At 53.5% G+C, this 19,455-nt stretch overlaps 7 protein-coding genes across 7 annotated transcripts; 2 read left to right on the plus strand and 5 right to left on the minus strand.

Annotated features, from left to right (window-relative positions):
* Window positions 1-41: 41 nt before the first annotated feature.
* Window positions 42-3,400, minus strand: J4E84_009924 (uncharacterized protein; the record flags this gene model as incomplete). Its single annotated transcript, XM_049392483.1, has 4 exons — window positions 42-314; window positions 382-690; window positions 744-3,295; window positions 3,367-3,400. 4 exons carry the CDS (start codon window positions 3,398-3,400, stop codon window positions 42-44), a joined length of 3,168 nt encoding a protein of 1,055 aa, XP_049239890.1.
* Window positions 3,401-3,934: 534 nt separating this feature from the next.
* J4E84_009925 (uncharacterized protein) lies at window positions 3,935-4,642 on the minus strand (the record flags this gene model as incomplete). Its single annotated transcript, XM_049392484.1, has 1 exon — window positions 3,935-4,642. The coding sequence occupies one exon, from the start codon at window positions 4,640-4,642 to the stop codon at window positions 3,935-3,937; it is 708 nt and encodes a 235-aa protein (XP_049239891.1).
* Window positions 4,643-8,754: 4,112 nt separating this feature from the next.
* On the plus strand, window positions 8,755-9,535 carry J4E84_009926 (uncharacterized protein; the record flags this gene model as incomplete). The annotated part of the gene is made up of 5 exons (XM_049392485.1): window positions 8,755-8,760; window positions 8,838-8,877; window positions 8,933-9,010; window positions 9,074-9,181; window positions 9,243-9,535. The coding sequence occupies 5 exons, from the start codon at window positions 8,755-8,757 to the stop codon at window positions 9,533-9,535; spliced, it is 525 nt and encodes a 174-aa protein (XP_049239892.1).
* Window positions 9,536-10,193: 658 nt separating this feature from the next.
* On the minus strand, window positions 10,194-11,533 carry J4E84_009927 (uncharacterized protein; the record flags this gene model as incomplete). The annotated part of the gene is made up of 2 exons (XM_049392486.1): window positions 10,194-10,981; window positions 11,032-11,533. The coding sequence occupies 2 exons, from the start codon at window positions 11,531-11,533 to the stop codon at window positions 10,194-10,196; spliced, it is 1,290 nt and encodes a 429-aa protein (XP_049239893.1).
* Window positions 11,534-12,074: 541 nt separating this feature from the next.
* Window positions 12,075-13,161, minus strand: J4E84_009928 (uncharacterized protein; the record flags this gene model as incomplete). Its single annotated transcript, XM_049392487.1, has 3 exons — window positions 12,075-12,440; window positions 12,488-13,062; window positions 13,110-13,161. 3 exons carry the CDS (start codon window positions 13,159-13,161, stop codon window positions 12,075-12,077), a joined length of 993 nt encoding a protein of 330 aa, XP_049239894.1.
* Window positions 13,162-13,847: 686 nt separating this feature from the next.
* J4E84_009929 (uncharacterized protein) lies at window positions 13,848-14,705 on the minus strand (the record flags this gene model as incomplete). Its single annotated transcript, XM_049392488.1, has 1 exon — window positions 13,848-14,705. The coding sequence occupies one exon, from the start codon at window positions 14,703-14,705 to the stop codon at window positions 13,848-13,850; it is 858 nt and encodes a 285-aa protein (XP_049239895.1).
* Window positions 14,706-17,615: 2,910 nt separating this feature from the next.
* J4E84_009930 (uncharacterized protein) lies at window positions 17,616-19,393 on the plus strand (the record flags this gene model as incomplete). The annotated part of the gene is made up of 6 exons (XM_049392489.1): window positions 17,616-17,683; window positions 17,737-18,078; window positions 18,126-18,489; window positions 18,538-18,858; window positions 18,909-19,139; window positions 19,190-19,393. The coding sequence occupies 6 exons, from the start codon at window positions 17,616-17,618 to the stop codon at window positions 19,391-19,393; spliced, it is 1,530 nt and encodes a 509-aa protein (XP_049239896.1).
* Window positions 19,394-19,455: the final 62 nt, after the last annotated feature.

The following is a 19,455-nucleotide window of genomic DNA, read 5'->3' on the forward strand; positions in this document are numbered from 1 at the left end:
CCCTTGCATATCCAAACCTCCCGAACCAAACCAAAAACAACCTACGGTCCAAAGACCGCAGCATCCTTAGTACTCCTATCCGCCTCACTGCTCTGCTTCCCCTCACTCGCATTGCTACTCCCAGGCTGCGAGTTCAACCCCGCACCGACCTTCAATCCATGCATAGGACCAGGAGGCGCACCAGACTGCGGTCCAGGGTAAGGCGCATGTCTGATTTCCTTGCGGCCATTGGCTTTGTACAGGAGGAGGACGTCGCCGCCGCCACGCCAGATGTGTGCGCGGATACTGGCTAGTGTCATAGTTGGCGGGATTAACTGTTAATACAAAAATTAGCACAATTCTCTCCACCAACGTTATATAACAAGTAAACGTAAAACTCACCTGATTATTACAATACAACTCCAAATACTCATCCGGCTTAAGCACGCCGCCGCTCTCCGCCGACTTCTCGAGATCCTCCTTGGTGGGCGCGGGTTCAATGCGCTCAGCCACGTAACCCAGTATCTTGCGTGCGCGCAGCATTCTATTTGCGTTGAGGCGGTTGTTACTGAGAGTCGCGTTAGCGCTGGCGGCGGTCTCGAAGGGGAGGGCAAAGGGAATGTACCCGTCGGATGAGATGGAGGGGAGCGTGTTGTTAAACGGTTCAAGTACGAAGGATACTTTGACGATGTCTTTGGGCGGGAGTTGGTTCTGTGGGATATCATTAGTAAAGAGGGGCGTTTTGGAGGTATGGGGTGACGAACTCGTAGTAGGACTTCTGCTAGCCACATCGGTGCGGCTTTCTCGATGAGGTCTGCTTGGGTTCCTAGGGTTCCGACTTTGCCTTCGAAAAGATCTGCGACACCGCCGGAGTCGGGGCGGTCCTCTTGGATCAGAATGGTGGTCATAGCAGGTGGTTTGAGTACAGGCGTTTCGTTAGGCAGACTAGGTGCAATCTGTGTATCCAGCTTGGTCGCGCCGGCCGCAAGCTGTTCCTCGTAACCCTGCCGTATCCGTTGAAGAGCGCCGAAGAAATTATCTTCAATGGTCTTTTCATCCGTCTTGTTGGAGTGTGCATCGCTGTCCTCGGCCTTTTCGTCAACGGCGGGTTTGGCTGGCTCTGGAGCGGCTGTGCCAGTGCTGAACTTCTTCATGCTAAAGCCCATGTTAAACTTCTTACCAAACATGCCTTTGCCCTTCTTAGCTGGCGTATCGGCCTCCGTAGGTGATTGGACAGTCTCCTCTTTTGGGTCCGCAGAGCCGTCTTTCGAAGCCTCGGTGGCTTTTCCACTTCCGTTGCCGTTAGCAGCAGAGGCAGAACCGAAGTAGTCACCGCCTTCTTGAGTCGAGCTCCGTTGGGTTTGCGTCTTCTCCAGCTGTGCGCCCTCTTCCTTGGTAGGAGTCAAGGGGTTGGTGGTAGAGTTGCGTCCTGCACTCATGGGTGCTGCCATTGGCGTGGCTAGACCAATAGCCAGGCCTGGTGTATGTGGTAGACGCATTCCGTCAGCTCTGATGGTCGAGCCTGAAGCAGGCCCTGAAGTCGCATCTGTCCATCCGTTGATGTTCATGTTTGGTAGCTCGATGTTTGTTGGTCGGCCCGGCTGCGGTTGTTCCTCCTTTTGTTTGAGCAGCTCTGCCCGCAGGACCTCATCGCGCTTGATTTCCTCGTCAATGAGGTTGGAGAAAAGGTATCGTAATATCCATTTGCCAAGGTTTATGCGATGGTCTTCCCGGAAGTCAATCTGCTCCTCTAGCTCCAGCTCATCTGCGTATGTCTCGGCATCAAAGCAGTAGTTCTCTTCAAGCATGCACGTCAAGGTTCCTATCCTTGTATCGACAGCGCACCAGTGAGCGACGGTGTCGACGGTGTTAACTTCTGGCACGACGTCCTCCATGTGCTTCTTGCCGTATGACTTGATCGGTGCGCATTGCAGTAGATCCCACAGAACCACCTCTCCTGCAGTGTCAAGAGTAAGGACTCGTCGCCGATCGTTGAGCAAATGATGCTTGATGAGACCGTTCTGGCCTTCGATTGTAAAGTCTGGAAGCGCCCGGACAGTTCCAACAGCGCTGTGTTCGGGAGCCGCTAGTACTTCGGAGGGTTTGCGCGTGCTGGCTAGAGTTGAGGTGTCGGCATCCTTGGTCGCAAGCGCTTGCGGGAATGGCGCAGTATTGGACATGCGCAGTAGAGACTTGAGCGGAATCTTGGACGTTTCGTTCTTCGGAGGACTGCCAGCGGGAGGCGAAGGAATGCGCGATCGCATAGTCGACACGCTGTTCCTATGCCACTTGTAGGATTCTGGAAGCTCGACCTCGGCCGCGGTCTCGACGTCGTTCCACCGGTTGATGCTCGAGCTGGAGGTTGCCGTCCAGATATAGTCGCCAGCTGCGACAACCTTGTTCACACCCTCGTGCTCCTGACACACTGCTAGCGAGAGTCCCTCGTCCATCTCGGCGCAGTTGCGCACATCACTCTTGGCGACTATGCCAGAGCGGTCGGAAGAGTAGAAGACGTCGAGTTCGGGCGAGTCGGAGTGCAGAGACCAGACGCTGTCGTTGTGCATAGTAAGCGTGTACATGCAGCGACCTGCCGTCATGGACCACACCTTGACCGTCTGATCGGACGAGCCCGTCAGGATCATGTCGCCGTCCTGCGCCAGGAGGATATCGCGCACGTTGTCCGTGTGTCCGACAAACTTGGTGATGCGCTTGCCCGACCTCGCGTCCCACACGCGAACGATGCTCTCCGGCCCGCCACTAGCGATGAGGTTGGGTGTTGCTGCCAGGGCGTAAACAGAGCCCTTGGCGGTGTTCTCATCCTCGCCGACAGCAATCTCCAGCTTCTTGCCCGCGCCATTGAGGTCCCACAGGCTGATCTTGCGGTCGAGGCCGCCCGAAGCTACCCAGTTCTCGTTGCCGCCCGGCGATGCGACGCGCTTGACGTAGTCGGTGTGCAGGCCAATCGTCTGCGGGGGCAGCTTGTCGGTGGCAGCGGGTCGCCATACCTTGACGGTGATGTCCGAGGAGGCGGAGACGAGGGCGTCGTTGTTCTGGGCGAGGACGATGTCGTTGATCCAGTGGGTGTGGGCCTGGACCTGGTTGCGGAACTGCGTGGGCGGGGGCTTAGAGTCGGCCGTGTTGGAGTCGGCGAAGGGGTCGTCGTCGTCTTGGGTGGAGTGGTCGAGGTCGAGATGCAGGTCCCAGGCGCAGATTACGCCATCACGGCCGCCCGAGTAGAGGATCGAGTTCTGGGGGTCGACAGCCAAGCCATTGACTCCCAGCCTGTGGCCGCCCGCCGAGTTGGCCAGTGGCAGCACTGCGCGCCCAGGTCAGCTCCAGCTCCAGCTCCAGCTTGTCGCAACGGCGCATGCAGCAGCCGACACTTACCGTACGAGATACGCTTCCGCGCGTTGCGTCCCATGCCCAAGATTAGCCCTGCGCGGACATGCGGGCGGTGAATAAGTGCGTTGGTAGATATACCTTCTACGGGGCTATGCTATGATGTTATGGGGTTGAGGGCGGCTTGGTAGGAGGATTCCAGGCAGGCTCCAGGTCCCTGCCCGGTGCATCATAGTCGACCACTGCAACCCGCGCCGCCCGGGATTCTTACCAGGGCTGGGCCATCAGGCGCGGAGAAGGCTGCAAGTGCGCGCGCTCGTTCCCAGCCGCGCCCGCTGCTTTCTGGAGAGGAATGGATACGTCACCGCCGCGCTCATGATGGGATTAAATTTATGAAATGACACTGGAGAAATTCAACGGCCAGCTGCAAAGACATCTGCACGCTCTACCGTCCCAGCTGGCTTCCCGGCAACGTGGGCGCAGGCTGCGGGGTCTGACAGCCCACGAGCCGGGCGTTCGCATTCGCTCTACGGCTCTTCGGGCGGCTAGCCGGCTATCCACCGACCTGGTACCTACACATGCCCTGCATTTGACATCCATTCTACCAGAACAACTACTACTTCTCCACGCTCTTCGCTGGCCGAACCATGCATCCATGCCATTCCTTGCCCTCTCCTCCCCAAGGCACCCGATCCCACTCGAACGCCTTTACCAGCGCAAAACCCCTCCTCTCGTACACAGGCCTGCCGGTCGTCGTGGAATCCAAATACGTGACCAGCCCCTCTTCATCCGCCTTTTGCATCCCCCAGTCCAGCATCATCTTCGCCGCGCCACGACCCTGGTAATCTGGATGCGTAGCCAGTGAATTCAGCATAAAGTACGGCGTCGATGTGCCCATGATGGAAGCCTGAGCGGCTCGTAGAGGACCGAGCAACGAACCCAGAGCTTCAAGACGCAGTTCTGGTGGGAGGAAACCGGGAGTGTCATCTGCTTTCTCGACCGGAATGGAAGGTGCTTCGTTCTTCTCATCCCCTTTGGTCACTGAGACGTTGTGCAAACTCCACACTGACACCGCGATCGTGCGTCCGCCATTATCAGGTGGGTCGTCAGAACTAGGCTCTAGATCTGTGTCTACGACTTTCCAGTGCCACGCATTTGGCTTCTTAATCTCGCGCTTGCGGTCTTCAGCCACACCGCGTATAGATGTTTCGCTGATGGGGCCGGTGTGTAGGAGGTCGTGCGTCGGACCATAGTAGGCGAGTGCGCGCACGCGTGTCCATGACAAAGTATCGTCAGTGGTCATTGGATGCAGTTGGAGTGGCATGGTCGTGATGTGTAGGTATCCAGCAGTATAACTGTTACCGGCTGAGTTCAGACACAAAGATTTCACGGAGGATGCGACACGCTCTACAAGTACTGAAGGTTATCCCATCACTACCTGGACGTCACAACGGATGACTCAGAGTATCGATACGACTGAAGGCGTCCAGTAACATACAATCTCACCACAACACAATGCAGGAACCCAACTATCGCAATGACGTAGATACTCACCTACCTTCCCAATTGAGAAGCAGTGCTGAGACGAGAGACAAGTCGAGAGCACTCAAAGGCCAATATATCTACGTAGGATTACATATGCACGTCATCTCGAACATGTAGGAAAGAGGCACCGTTGAACCCTTCCAGGGTGCAAGCGCAGTTGGGTGGGGCAGGAACGTAACGTAACCCCGCCATCGTCGCTACCTAGGCTCATGATGAGCTCACCGTAATCACTCATTCACCTGGCAGGCCATATGAAGCTTCTTACCACGTTTTGTTCAGTCTTGAACAGAGAACCAGGTTCCGCGTAAGCTCAGAGGAAGTCGTTCTTTCCATCGACATCTTTGGAGCCGACAGTTTAACCGCCACTGTTCTACCTAGTGCTCAACACCTGCATGCGCAATAGACGAGCATTCATCCTTCGAGCGCACCCAACGACATTCAATATCCACAAACCCCTCGCTCGCACTACCTGTTTGAAGCATGTAGACCCGTGTCCGACCGGAGGCTTTGCCAAAGCAAGCTGCGAATATGTGAGGCAGAGATAGCTGCAGATGTTACATTCCGCAGTTCGATCGTCTGTTACGCCCACGAAAGACTACCAAATGAGCCTGCAAGCGAAGCTCAAGAGCTTACAATACCATTCTAGTTGATTCTTCTAGTTGGTGAAACTCACTGCAGTTCTTCCGTTTTCCTTGTAAACAACATTGTGACACATAGTCGGATCGACCATCCGACCCGTCTGAAGAATGCGGCACGTCGAGATACCTTACAACTAATATATGCACGCATGCGCTGGCTCGGCAGTATGTATGAATTGGAGTCGACTGCGCCGTACTCATACATGAGAGTAAATTCCTTGTTCAATCCTGGCATTCGTACCTACGTTGTTGCTCAGCTTTTGTTTCCTGCCTTTCTCTATATAAACCTGCTCTCTCTCCTTCATCTCTATTCTTCATCTCATCATACACAGTCGCATTCATACTCGACACCTTCTATTGACTTCCACGTATCCTCCCCTTCTCAAGATCCTCGTCATACATACATCAACCATGCATCTATCCGCCCTCCTCTCCCTCGTCGCCCTCCCCTTCCTAGCCAACAGTCGACCCACCAACCAAGAACTACCTGTACACATAATGCCCGGAGGCGATAACATAGCCGGAATCTTCGCAAACGGTCCCGAATTCAACGGTATCTTCGTCAACGGCGGATGTTCGCCAAATTTTGGGAAAACCGTCAAGCTTGTCCTCATATTCGAGGGATACAGATGCCGGTTCTTCCGGTACGTTGCTATGATCTACCACTCTATCATCATAAAACACAAAGCTCGTTCGTGGCGGACTGCGTGCTAATTCATTGTGTGACAGCGAGGATTTCTGCAAAGGACGGATTGGTGGGGTTGAGGGATTACCCTTCCCTGGGGGTGATCTGTATCAACCTGCGAGATCGGCGACGTGCTGGCATGGGTAGACTGGATCTTCTGGGGCTGGGCTATGAGACGGGATTCAAACCCACTAGTGATAAACACAGAGTAGTCTTCATGGCAGTCCAACGAAATCAAAAAAGAGGTCTTAAGCGCAAAAGAGCGCAAAAGAAATCACAAGCCGATGTATAAACACTTGAGGATTAAGTTGTCTAGGCTGTTGCTCGCTGCAACAATTCCGATCAGGCTCGTCGCTTTATCGTTCGTTATACACGATAGCAGTAAGCACGTACTAGACAAATGTAAAAGCCTCTGTTTTCTCGTAAACCTCGCGTCTCCACGCTCATGTTTCGCCCACCAACTCCACAAGCGGACCACATCCACGCCGCGCTCCAAGAACCCCATATCTACATTTCAAACCAGTCCGAGCACATCCGCAATACAGCGCACGCCCATCCAATCTTCCAGAGAAACCACACGCGATTCATGCCCGGAATCCATACTTTCCCTCCTCCTTCCTATTCAGGCACACGAACGCCCAACACATCGACCGTCCGCCCTAGAAAAGAAACCACAAACCTATCAAAGGAGCAGAGCCCTCTTCTTACTTCTTCACACATCAAGCCACATTCCACATCTGGAATCAACACTTCGACTCTGAATTACCCTTTCGGGAACATCTTTGAAAACATACTTTGGTACGCGCTTTGGTACCGCAGCACTGCGCTGGCACGACCGGGCGGTCCATGATCTGACCCCGAAAAACCAAACTCAAAACCCAAAACAAATTTAAATGTTTGCAAGCTCCAAACTCTCGCAGGTGGGACGCCTGAACTGAAATCTACAGTTGAATTGTCGTATTGCCTAATTCGGGCTGTTTGGTGTCGGAGTAAGTTTGATGGTACTTGCAACGTCTGGAACAGTCTTCAGCCTTGTCTTACTTAGTGCATAGGCGAGTAATTCTCCTCAAGCCTTCTGGAATCTATGGAGATGGGGAATTTCCTGTTTCGGTAGGTTGGTTGTTTGGTAGGGGCGTGGGGAGTGAGGTATTTGGGATTAGGAGATGGGTCCGAGGTTTGGAGTGTTTGCGCGAAATGGGAGGGAGGCTGAGGATTGTAAAAGTCGGAAGAGCTGGACGTGCGATGTGCATCATCTGCATGTTCTGTATGCTGGAAGGCCCTGGACATGGATGCGCGACTCGGATTTTGCTAGTCCAACGTGCCCATTTGCAACAAAGGCGTCGTATGCGTTGGACGCGTTGCTCTTCGTCAAGATACGTCCTACTTCACAGTTCAGCATTCGTGTACGTCGCGTGACATCTTCGACCCAGACTCAGCTCTCGACCCCTTTTGCTTTTTCGGCGACGTGTCCAGTCGCCCGCCGTCATCCACACCTATCCAAGCTTCCTCCATTCTTTCCCATCTCGGCATCTATGACTGCCTCGCTACCAAACTCCCTCGACCCCTTAACCAGGCTCTTCTTGCTTCCAGACCCGGCTGTTCGATCCAAGGCCGTCTTCTTCTGGTTCGTGGATCTTTTCCCGATAGCGGGATCTACTATCATCGATGGTTTTCTTGTTTCCTTTCCTCTTGCGGTAGATTTTGACCGTTGGATGGGCGGTGGCTAGGCGGGATGGGGGATGGGCTGGGAGAGGGTACCACGGGCCGGAGTCTGGCAGCCGTTGACTGGAATCGATGGTTTATGGTGGGCTTTCCTGTTTGGGAAGTGTGCGGGAGGCGCTGACTTTGGGAGCTGTATGTGCGGTAGTTGTTAGATTGAGCGATACGAGGTTTACTACCGGAGATGGAGTCAAGCCCTGAAGGCGTATATGATGGTCGCCTCGCACACGAATTATCGGCGTGTGCTTGTTACTCGAGATGCTGCAGCTGCTTGATGACTCCAGGGCTGTGTTCCGTGGGGTGCCGAAGCATGATGCGCGAGCCTCGTGGTGTTGCGAGCCATTGGGAAGCGAAGGTAGCTACGCGTCCACCGTCGCAGCAACATAGCTAGACAGCTAGGTGGATTTCGCTAAAGAACTTGGAGATGCGGAGTGACAGCTGCATGCCACATCTTCCATACATCCAGGTGCTCAGCCTTGAACGCCATCGCACTCGTACACATTCTCACCCGCCCTACCCAAGCATCACCAATAGAACATGACCAGTATCCCCGATGCCACGAAAGCAGTAACACGCATGGGAAACAAGTAAACCCGATTCTGTGTGCTATCCCAAACAAGCGCACAGCCATGTGCCGCGGTATCCATGTTAGCCCAGCAATGACGTAGCGACTGCGCGGATGCTTGCGCAAATCCCGCCAGGAACATCGCTATTGCATCACCGCGACCCACGTCTCAACCCTTCCTCTCAGTCCTTTCACGAAACAACATTTTTGCTTGCAACTCCTCTCTATAACGCATCGAGAAACGAACGAAATACCTCAATTGACATCACGAGACCTCTTTCAATATGGATGTAAGTGTGGAGCTGTTGTGTGTGGGAAGGGTTGATGGGTGTTTGCGTAATGGACGTATGCTGATGATGAGGATTAGGTCTACTACTTCTACTCCTACGGCACTGCCGCATGGCTGGGTAAGCTCTCTCTCCTTCCGCGGGGATATCGTACAGCTTGCTAACAGAAATACAGCGACCCAAGCCGCGCCTCTGATCGCGTCCCCAACGATGATAGTAGCATTGTTGTCCCCCGAAGTCCGCGAAGCTTCCAGTACGTATATACGAAAGACCGGGAAACATGTTGGAGCGATGAGATGCTAACGAGGATGATCAGCTCTCGAAGTCTACTTCTCCCGTACCCTGGGCCTCTCGCTCATCGCTCTGGGTATCCTGACTGTCCTCCTCACGGGGTCTGTTCCATTGTCTAGTCGACTCTCTGAAGGTGCGTTCCCCTTCTTGTTCCCATTCCACCACCTCCATACACCAAACTAACATAACCACAGGCGCAACCACCAACGAAGAAGACCCGAAAGCACCCTACGCCCTCCCCACGCTCACCGTAACCGCCATGTTCCACTCCGCCCTCGCCTTCTACGGCTACGCCATGTGGACGCGCACCGGTGTCATGGCCTTCAGCTTGGGCACACTAGGTTCCGGTTTCCTGGCTATAGTGGCGCTATGGTGCATTTTGTTTGCGAGCAGCAACGGACGGATTAGCAGGAAGACTGGCGCGGATAAGAGGACGTCTGGTTTCCCGTTCAAGAACGCTGAGGCGGAGAAGAAGAAGGGTAGGTAGATGCTTACTCTCCATCTATGGAGCCTTTGCCGGCTTCAAGGGGTCATAAGGCATGCTGCGGGTAGGCGGGGAGGGCACGGAAGGCATGTCTGCAACGGCGAATAGGCATACAATGGGAGTTATGCAGGAGCAAGGCATGGAAAACTGGCATTGGGAAATTGCCAGACACGGATTATTGAGATGGAAGTTGTATACTATGGAAGCATTGAATGAATTGGTATCTTTAAACCTTGAATGTACCCAAAGACCCGTGAACACCCAGGTTTCTATCCCATAGTAGTAATACAAAAGTATTATCGAAAAACAAGAGGGCATGGCACCGTCATCTCCCTCAACGCCAGAGCTACGCACTTGTCCGCCGCCTCGTCGCAGCCGCGCTCTATTATGCCAACACCTTCGCCGCTCACCCATGTGCATAACGCGGCCTGGCCGGGCCCCTGTAATTCAACTGCTCCTCCACCGCAAGACAGCGGTCACGCCAATGAACGGCCTCCGCATCCAACCACGCAACACGATCCACCAGACCTAGATATTCCAGCGAAGCCTGCGACATAGGAATTTGACGCAAGCGCAGCGCATCCAACCTACGATGATGTATACGCTGCTGCAACTGCAGAGCCATATCCCTCTCCGCGGGATCCAGATATTCCAGCCCAGACTACGGAACGGAAACCTGAGGCTGGGGCTCTTCGATAGGTTGGATATGCGCGGGAGGCGGTCTAGGCTGAACCGCTTCCTCCTTAATCCGCGGTTGTTGCTGAGTGTCGTCGCGCCACCACGGCAGTTTCCCTTCTCTGGGTAGGATGGGCAGGGCTTTCGCGGGCTGGATGTCGTTTTCAACGGATTGCCAGCCTTCCATGTCGTCGGGCATGCCTTGATCGACGCGGCGCCGTCGCTCGGTTGCGGCTTGTGCTTCCATGTAGTTCTCGAAGAGGAGTTCTTTGGCTTGCCATTCTTCCTGGCGGGTGTGTTCGAGCTCTTCGGCTTCGGCGCGCAGTTGTTCGCCTTCTTGCGTTGCCCACAGGAGTTGGCGGCGGAGCAGTTGGAAGAGTTCGGGGGCGGGTCGCTGGAGCTCTTCGGGCGTGAATTCGATGTCCGGTGGGAATTGGACGAGGGCTGGGGCGGAGGGGTTGGCGAGGTCTTGCAGGTAGATGACGTTGTTGTGGGCGTAGTCGGCGTCGGGGGCGGGGGCGGGTGCGTTGGACGGAATGGTCGCGCTGTTCGGCGGGTGCGAGTGTGAGGAGGGCGACCCGGGTGTTGAGCCTTTGTCGTGCGGCAGCTTCTTGGCTTCGTTGTTGAGGACGAGCTTGAGGCGCTGCTTGTTGTTTGTGGGGTTGGAGGAGTGGTGCTTGGGGACGGGGTCCGAGGGGCGCAGTGCTTCGGTCTCGTGGACGGTTCTCATATGCTTCGCCAGCGCGTCGGAGCGGGTGAAGGAACGGTCGCATTCTGGGGGACTTAGTATGACGGATGCCATAGAGATGGGTCTGGCGACTTACCTGGAAGGGTGCAGTAGAATGGCTTCTCCCTCGTATGCGAGCGCATATGTGCCCTCAGCGCATAGCCACTAGCATGGGGTATGCCTTTTCTTGTGCAGTCGCTCCACTCGCAACTATACTTCTTCTGCCGTGTACCGATATGGTCTTCATGAAGATGTTCGACGAGGTTGTCCATGTTCTGCAGGTCACCCGCCGTGCAGCCGTCCCATTTGCAGACAGTCACCTGTTCCTGGCCGTAGTCGTCGTCTTGCGACATGCCCGGGTGGTGGTGTGGCGATGCGGGGACTGAGCCATCGGTGTCTTCCGACAGCTCGTCCTCTTCCTCGGGCGGCATGGTATTGATATGGGGCGGTGAAGATGGCGCGCGGATATTCAGGCGTGGTCGCTTGTTGGGGCGCTGGTCGTGGTCAGGAGTGGCTTCGTAGCTGGCATGGCGACCTCCTTTAATGTCCTCGGGAAAATCGTCGCTGCCGTACTCGGAGAGTTCTGAAGGCGACTCCATGGCGGCGATTGATGTGGATGTGAATGTAGCGGTGGGCGCGTTTGGAGAGCGTGACGATGGCTGTACGGCGCGTTCGACGTCTAGCCCGAGGTGCAGGGACCACCCGTTTAGCTCGATATTTTTGGGCAGCTTACTTCCCTCCTCTTCCTTCCTCCTCGCCTTGTGATCACTCAATTGTAATCACACCAAGCTGTACCTTGGTCAGTTGGCTATGCGACGGCGCTCATTCGTCGGGCGAACGTCCATTTGGACGTCTCCATTCTTTACCACGGTAACGAGGCTGGGTGCGATGTGAATTTGCTCTACCTCCCTCTAACACCACGCAAACGGCTATAGGTAAGTTCTTCCACCGTCTCCTTCATCTCATCACTATGATGATCTATTCCAGAGTTCTGCAATTCCAAAGAGTCGCTTCACGGCGGCTCAAATGCGGATTAACTCTACACTACAATTCTTTCTGATCTGCAATTCTATACACAATCTTAAGCTTGCTATATTACAGCTACAGTGCTAACAAGCTTCAGACTAGATCCTTAGTTGTCTATGCGAACAGCAATGCCGACTGCGACTCGTGGTACCTTCCTCCAATCGGCGGGAACTTCTTCAGCATCTCGTCCAGCGCCTTCATGTCCTCGTCGTTGAGTTTCGCCGGCTTCATATTCTCCTCGATCCTCTCCGACGTCGTAGCACCAGGAATTGGGATGATGGTTGGCATACCCTTGGCACCGCTCTGCGCGAGAACCCAGCCGATGGCAATCTGAGCTGGTGTGGCTCCCTTGGCCTTCGCCATATCCTCGACAGCGTGGAGCAACTTGATGTTCTCGTCAAATACGTCAGGCTGGAACCTGGGCATATGCTGAAGCATGGAGTCGGGCTCGATGTCGCTGTACTTCTTGTACTTTCCAGTCTGTAATACATTAGCGTAAGTCGTTGGGCGAGAAGAGATGCGCTTACCAGGAATCCGCGTCCAAGAGGAGAGTACGCGATGATAGGGATACCGAGCTCTGCGCATGTCGCTGCGACACCGTTCTCCAGAATATCGGTCGCCCAGAGCGAGAACTCGACCTCAACGGCCGAGATGGGGTGCACGGCATGCGCCTTGCGGATCGACTGCGCACCAACCTCTGACAAGCTGATGCCGCCGAGCTTGCCTTCCTTGACATACTCTGCGATGTAGCCAACAGTGTCTGCGATGGGTGTCTTGGGGTCGACTCTGGCGCACTCGAATAGATCGAGGCTCTTCTTGCCATCCAGCACCTTCAAGCACTCGTCGATGCTGCGCCTGACGTTCTCCCGACTGCCATCGGGTGCCATTTCACCCTTCTTAAGACCTCCTTTGATAGACAAAACGACCTTCTCTGCGTCGCCGGGGTACTTGGTGAAGTACTCGTTGAGGAGGTGCAGGGAGTTACGCTCCGGGGATCCGTAGAGCTCGCCGCCGTTCCAGTTGTTCGCGCCGAGTGAGAGTGCTGTGCGCATGGCCTCGTAGCTCTGTTCGGCTGGTGGTGGGTTCTTGCGCCATGTCAGGCCTGTGATGCGTTAGCGAAGCGATTGCGAGGTAGGTAATGATGCATACCCATGAGGCCGTAGCCAACTTGACCTACAGTCTTTCCGACAAGTTCAGGCATCTTCGGTGCTTCTTTGAAGTTTTGAGACTGGTAGTGGGGTAGATAGAAATCCGGCAAATTTATCACTCTAACACCTCAATGGATTGTGTCGCTGTTGGTATCGTGTGATGTCCTGTCAATCGTTCTGCCACCGAGTCTTTATGTCGAACAGGCGGTCTTCTCGGGCCCGAAGTCATTTTTATGTAACTGGGTGTTGATGACGCGGGCTCCACTTGCTACCTGCATCTGCCGGGTCCATTGAGATCTTAACTCCGGCCGGCCAATTAAGCGCCGATGTGGCGGGAGAAGATGGACTTTACCATGATAGCTCCAGCGGAACGTTCGCGCGGTGCATGATACTTGGGGGGATTTGAGGATGCATAGGAGGGTGGGTTGGTAAGCTGGAGTTATGAGATGGCATCGGGACGGAAGGTGGATGAGCTGTGAGGTACTTGTGGTTGATACATGACTGGCAATGCGAAGAACGCCTTCCGTGGTTCCTGGTAGTTGCTAGCAAAGCAGTTGCAGATATGATATTGCATGTACCCTTGAGATAGATTTAGAATGCTTTTCAGGTACACCCCAAAAAAGCCAGCTTCCTCGCATCACGTCTCCACCTCTAGAACGCTACACAATAGCACAAGTACAATACAAAGCCAACCAGCCCAACCCGTCATCCCTCAGCACACATCTCACTCCCAACATCCTCACTTCATCTTCTTCCCCTCAACCCCCCTCCTCTCAACCCCATCCAAATCCCTCAACACCTCCCTAACCGGCCACACAAACCCCTCCTCCACCCTCCCCGTCTTCCCCTCCTCAATCGTAACAAGATACTCCACAAGCGCCATACCCACATACGCACCAATCGCCGTGAAAATATGCCACCACCCATGCAATTCGAACAGAAAGCCCCAGGGCAGTCCCACCCATCTCTTGAAGACTGTAACGTAGTAACACGCATGGAAATCAATGTTCCACAAGAAGTATCCGAAGAGACCAGTTGAGATACCAAAAGTAGCCATCCTCCCGAGTTTCTTGCGAGCTTCTTCGGACGTGATTTGCACTTTAATAAGCGCACGCGTGTACTTACTCACCAAGAAAATCATGACCGCAAACGCAATCTCATGCAGAATGATTTCATCGGCCCAGACGTGGTACACGGATACGGGAATCAGACTTCCTAGGATATACGCCGTGTACTTGCGTCGTTCGTTTACCGTAGCTTTGAAACAAAGCAGTTGGTGCAAGATGGCGCCGACGGCCAGGAACATGGATAGGTCGTCGCCCATTTGCGAATGGTATTTTAGTGTTGCGTGGAACCACGCAGAGAGGAGGCCGACGGAAATCAGGCCCCAGTAGGGGAAGGCGAGGGTGGAGATGAGGCCGCCGGTTGGTTTGGGGGCGACGTGGCGGAGGCCGTGGAGGCCGTAGATTACTGGGGTGGAGAGTGAGTTTGGGGAAGAGGGGGGAGGGGGAATGGGGATGGGCGGACCGTAGGTTATGTTTGTGAGGGTGTTTATAAATTCGCCGATGTAGGGCGTTATTATGTAGTCCTGAATCATAATCAGTTTTCATGATGCACGTCTCTTTGGTTCATTCTGCGTACTTCTTCACAGAAACTACCTCAAGTTAGCCAAGCCCAATTAAACATGCAGGTACCGTATGCAAACTCACTTGTGATTCGACGTCTTCGGCTCCCACGCGCCGACGATGTATTCATTCGGGCTGGGGTAATCCCATCGCCACTGCATCTTCAATTGAGAATGCTGTGAACCGGAGAGTTGGTGTTGTTTTTGATGTTTTGAGGTATGAGGTGACGTTGTTGTTTTCAAGGTTTTGTGGTTTTCTACTTGCAGCAGGAGGGTTCGCGCTTTGACCCCTGATCACGGTTCCACTTTGCACGCTACGAAAAGACTATACGAAGACGCGTGGAAAAGCAAACAAACACAAGGAGGATACAATAGTAGAAATTCATGAAGAGTGAGGATTGAGAGTAGTTGCACAATAGCTGTGAGGTTTAACTACAGAATTTTCTAAGCACGGCAAATTTATAAGACTGTTAAAAACAATTATCCTTCTTACGGCTTTGGAAACACGCTGAAGAATAGCTTTGAAGGTTTCAAGACGTGATTGTGAGAGTGTCTTAGTCACGCTATAGGTCTTGCAGAGTGAATCTTTGAGGTCCTTGTGCGGTAGACCTAAGTAGGCAAAAAAAGTTATTTTTCTGCATATATGCGTAGCAGTGTCTTCCTAAAGGCTAGAGATGTTTTTCTAAGCCTTTAGAACTTGAACGGTGTCGGCAGGGCGTACTGTGACCGCTCGAAGTGCAAAAAATGGGTCTTACCGCGACTCGAACGCGGGGCCTCTCGCAAGCTATGCTTGGGTTTGCAAGTATCCGAAGATGCTTTCCCTAAGCTGGTAGGGAGTTAGTAATTGTCTTACATCCAGTTCGTACAGTGAGAGCTTACCGAGAATCATACCACTAGACCTGGTATTTGTTAGATGGTGTGCATGGTGAACGTCGTGTGGCGCCTACCATAAGACCAGAAGGCAACTGCTGTGGAGCTGTTGTTCTTGTTGATGGAGAAATTGGCAAAATTTATGTAAATAAATGCATTGCCGGTTCATCTGTTGTGGATGTCTCGAACAGTCCACTGAAAATTGTGGGGTTCTAGCCATCGGAAGTGTGCATTTGATGCCAGTGATGGTTGACGTGGCCGAAATTAGCCGTGGGCTTAGGCGGACCAGTGGCGGCAGATTGTTGCTCGAACACCAAATCTTCGCATGGGTACTATCGCTATTACCGAACCCTGGAGGATCGCGATTGTCGAGTATAGCTGGTACGGTGTATCGAAGGAAAATTTGGAGAATTTGGAGGTTAGGGGGCAAGTTTCAAGGCGACGTCTGCTTGATACGTCTCTCCCATTCTTCGCGATTCTTTGTTCGCGCGAAGCACTTGAACGCAGCCGTGCTCGATCTAAAACAACGATGAGAGATGGAGTGGATTGTAATAATCTTGTATGAGGAACAGCGTGGTGCGATATATAGTCGCAATCGAGAGTTGATGACGCAGACCATCTCTGGCATTTCGCCTTCGCACGGCTCGCATATCTTCTCAAGTATGCGCCACATGTTCAGGAAGTATATCATACATCACGCACATAGGCGTTATACGCAGCAAGACGGCCAAACACTGTCGCAACCATTTCTTCGCATTTTCTCACCAGCTCACGTTTGCTGCGGGCTTTATCTCGGCTACGACGTTCATGTTGTCAAGTCTGTTGTCAATACGCACTCAAAGCCTTTCTTTATTTACGTGCATACTGTAGATTGGCTAGGTGTATGAATTTCCAAGCCAAGCCTGCTATCACGGCGCTGTGATCGAAGCAAGATTCGTACGCGTATCATGGCGAATGGCCTGACTTTCTGAGTCGTCCCGCTTCAACATTCCCATGTTGTGAGAATCCTGGTCGACGCGCAGGGCGACACAATAGGTTAGCCCAAACGCGGACATCTGAAGCAAGAAAGCCCGATCATCGATGAGCAAGTCCGATGTTCGTCACGACTCCGATCATGAGAAGGCATCTTGGATCTGCGCCGATAGAAGATGCGCCTGTGCATGCGACAGACGAGTATCATCAACAAAATCGCTTCCACAGAACATCTCCTTTGTCGCAAATCATCCCACCCCAATGCGATGCGACTGCGATGCATCGCCGTTGATGGTGTCGCGATGGCAAGGTGAAAGTCGGGAGAGCCAGCGTTGCCAAGAAGAGCAACGATCGCGCTTCGTCGTACGTTCTGAACCTTCAAGCGCATTCCTGCCCAATCACCCGCAACATTAATCGGAAGCACCACCTGCTCAGGAAACATCTCCAGTCACATGTAACATCGCGCATCGAAGCAACCACCTTAGTCGGATCCCGGCAGTCTGCAAAAAGAGCCGCCGGTTCGGTTAAGATGCCACTGACGACATCCACACATGCACAACGCGGGTGAGGCGATCTCCACAACTCTCCGGGCCTGAGCGCGTCTTTCTCCGCCTCCAGCCTAACCCCAGAATCGTTTTTCCACAAATCACACGAGCTCCGACACTGACTCGATCTCGTTTCTCTCCGATGGTCAAGACGGCAGGCTTCTCGGCATGCGGCCGCTATACTTGGGTCGGTAAAACCATTTTAACCATTTTACCTGGCTGTCCAGGCTATGACCAACGAGTATGGAGTCTCCATGCGGAGCAAGGACTCGAGTGGAGACGACTGCTTCAAGCGATATGATTGTCACGTCGAGCACAGCGGCGTGTAGTGCCGACTTTCTCGACCTTTATATTCGACCCTCCCCACGTCTGTGGATCGACAGGTCGAACGACTGCCATCTCTGCATCAACCCAAGGCTCTGGACAGGTCCCGGTCAAGATGTTCGAAAGGTTTCCTAAGATTTACAATGTCTACTTCTTGGCAATTGTTGCCACGATGGGAGGCATGCTCTTCGGTTTCGATATCTCTTCGATGAGTGCCATCATTCCGAGTGACCAATATCTGTAAGTCGCAGTGACGTCAAACACCTCACTTATTGATCCCTAATAACGAACAGCACCTACTTCGACAACCCAACCGGCGTCGTTCAGGGAGCTATTGGCGCGGCCCTTGCTGCGGGTTCAGTGGTTGGCAGTGCTATTGCTGGTCCTATCTCCGACAAGTTTGGTCGTCGCGATGCCCTTATGTTCGCCTGTCTTTGGTGGCTAGTCGGAACTGCGCTGCAGGTTGCTACAAATGGTCGCGGCATGCTTATCGCCGGTCGTGTATTGAATGGAGTCACTGTCGGTATCACTTCGTCTCAGGTTCCTGTCTACCTGGCCGAAATTTCCAAGCACTCGCAGCGTGGTGCCATCATTATCATTCAACAACTTGCTATTGAGTGGGGTATTCTTATCATGTAAGTACACTGAACACACGAAGTAAGCCCAAGCTAAAAGGTCGCAGGTACTTCATAGGTTACGGATGTACTTTCATCCCTGGCGAGTCAGCTTCATTCCGCACGGCCTGGGGAATTCAATACGTCCCCTGCGTCATGTTCATGATCGGTCTCCCATTCCTCCCAGAGTCTCCCCGATGGCTCGCGAAGGTCGACCGTACAGAAGAAGCAATCCACATCCTGGCCTCCATCCAAGCCGACGGCAACATCGAGGATCCCTACGTCATCGCCGAATACGAGGAGATCGTAACTGCTCTCACTGCAGAACGTTTAGCTCCCCAAGGATGGCGAAAGTTCGTCTACAACGGCATGTGGAAACGGACTCTTGCCGGTTTCTCCGTCCAGGCCTGGCAGCAGCTTTCGGGTGCTAATGTATGTTGAGCATACTTCGCGTGGTACCGTCCTGCTAACAGTTCTCAGGTCATGACTTACTACGTCGTATACATCTTCGCCATGGCTGGTCTTACAGGCAACACCAAGCTTATCTCCTCCGGTGTGCAGTACGCTTTGTTCATCGTCTTCTCGTCCATCATGTTTTTCTTCGTCGACAAGATCGGCCGGCGAACACTTCTGGTTTGGGGAGCCATTGCGATGGGCATATGCCATCTGGTCGTAGCTGGAATGCTCGGCGGGTTCTCCACGTATGTCCCTGAGGGTGTTGGTGGCGACGCGAATGTTGTCATGAGGGTCACCGGATCGCCGGCGTACACCGTTATCGCGTTCTCGTATCTTTTGATCATCGTAAGTACCTCTACGAGCTGAACATGACCCACACTAATTCCGCACCTTAGTTCTACGCTCTTACCCTCGCACCCATCTGCTGGGTCTACGCCGCTGAGGTCTGGTCACTCGAAACCCGTGCTTCCGGAATGGGTATCGCGGCGATCGGAAACTGGCTTTTCAACTTCGCCATTGGATTGTTCATTCCACCCGCGTTTGTCAACATCCGATGGGGACTTTTCCTCGTCTTCGGAATCCTCTGCTTTATGGCCGCCGTCCAGTTCTTCTTCACCTACCCTGAGGTAAGGAAATCTGGAATTTCTATCACGACTTCAACTAACTCTTCGGACAGACTTGTGGCAAGACTCTTGAGGAGGTTGAATTCCTGTTCAGCAAAGAGGGCCCACACGCTTGGAAGACCAAGAAGGGCAGCGACAATCTTGCGCGCGACCTCGAGAACGTTGCTGCTGCGCAAGCCAAGGGAGAAGCGCTTGCCACCATTAACAATGTCGCAAAGAAGGAGAAGGGCGAAACTGAGACCACTGAAGCGGTCTGAGTGGTCTGGAATATGCGGCTATCAGCGCATTAATTACCGAATAGTGTGATGCTCGGTTTGCC

Source organism: Alternaria hordeiaustralica (genome assembly GCF_023758085.1).
Source record: "Alternaria hordeiaustralica strain BMP 2776 chromosome Unknown scaffold_33, whole genome shotgun sequence".
Lineage (NCBI taxonomy): Eukaryota > Fungi > Ascomycota > Dothideomycetes > Pleosporales > Pleosporaceae > Alternaria > Alternaria hordeiaustralica.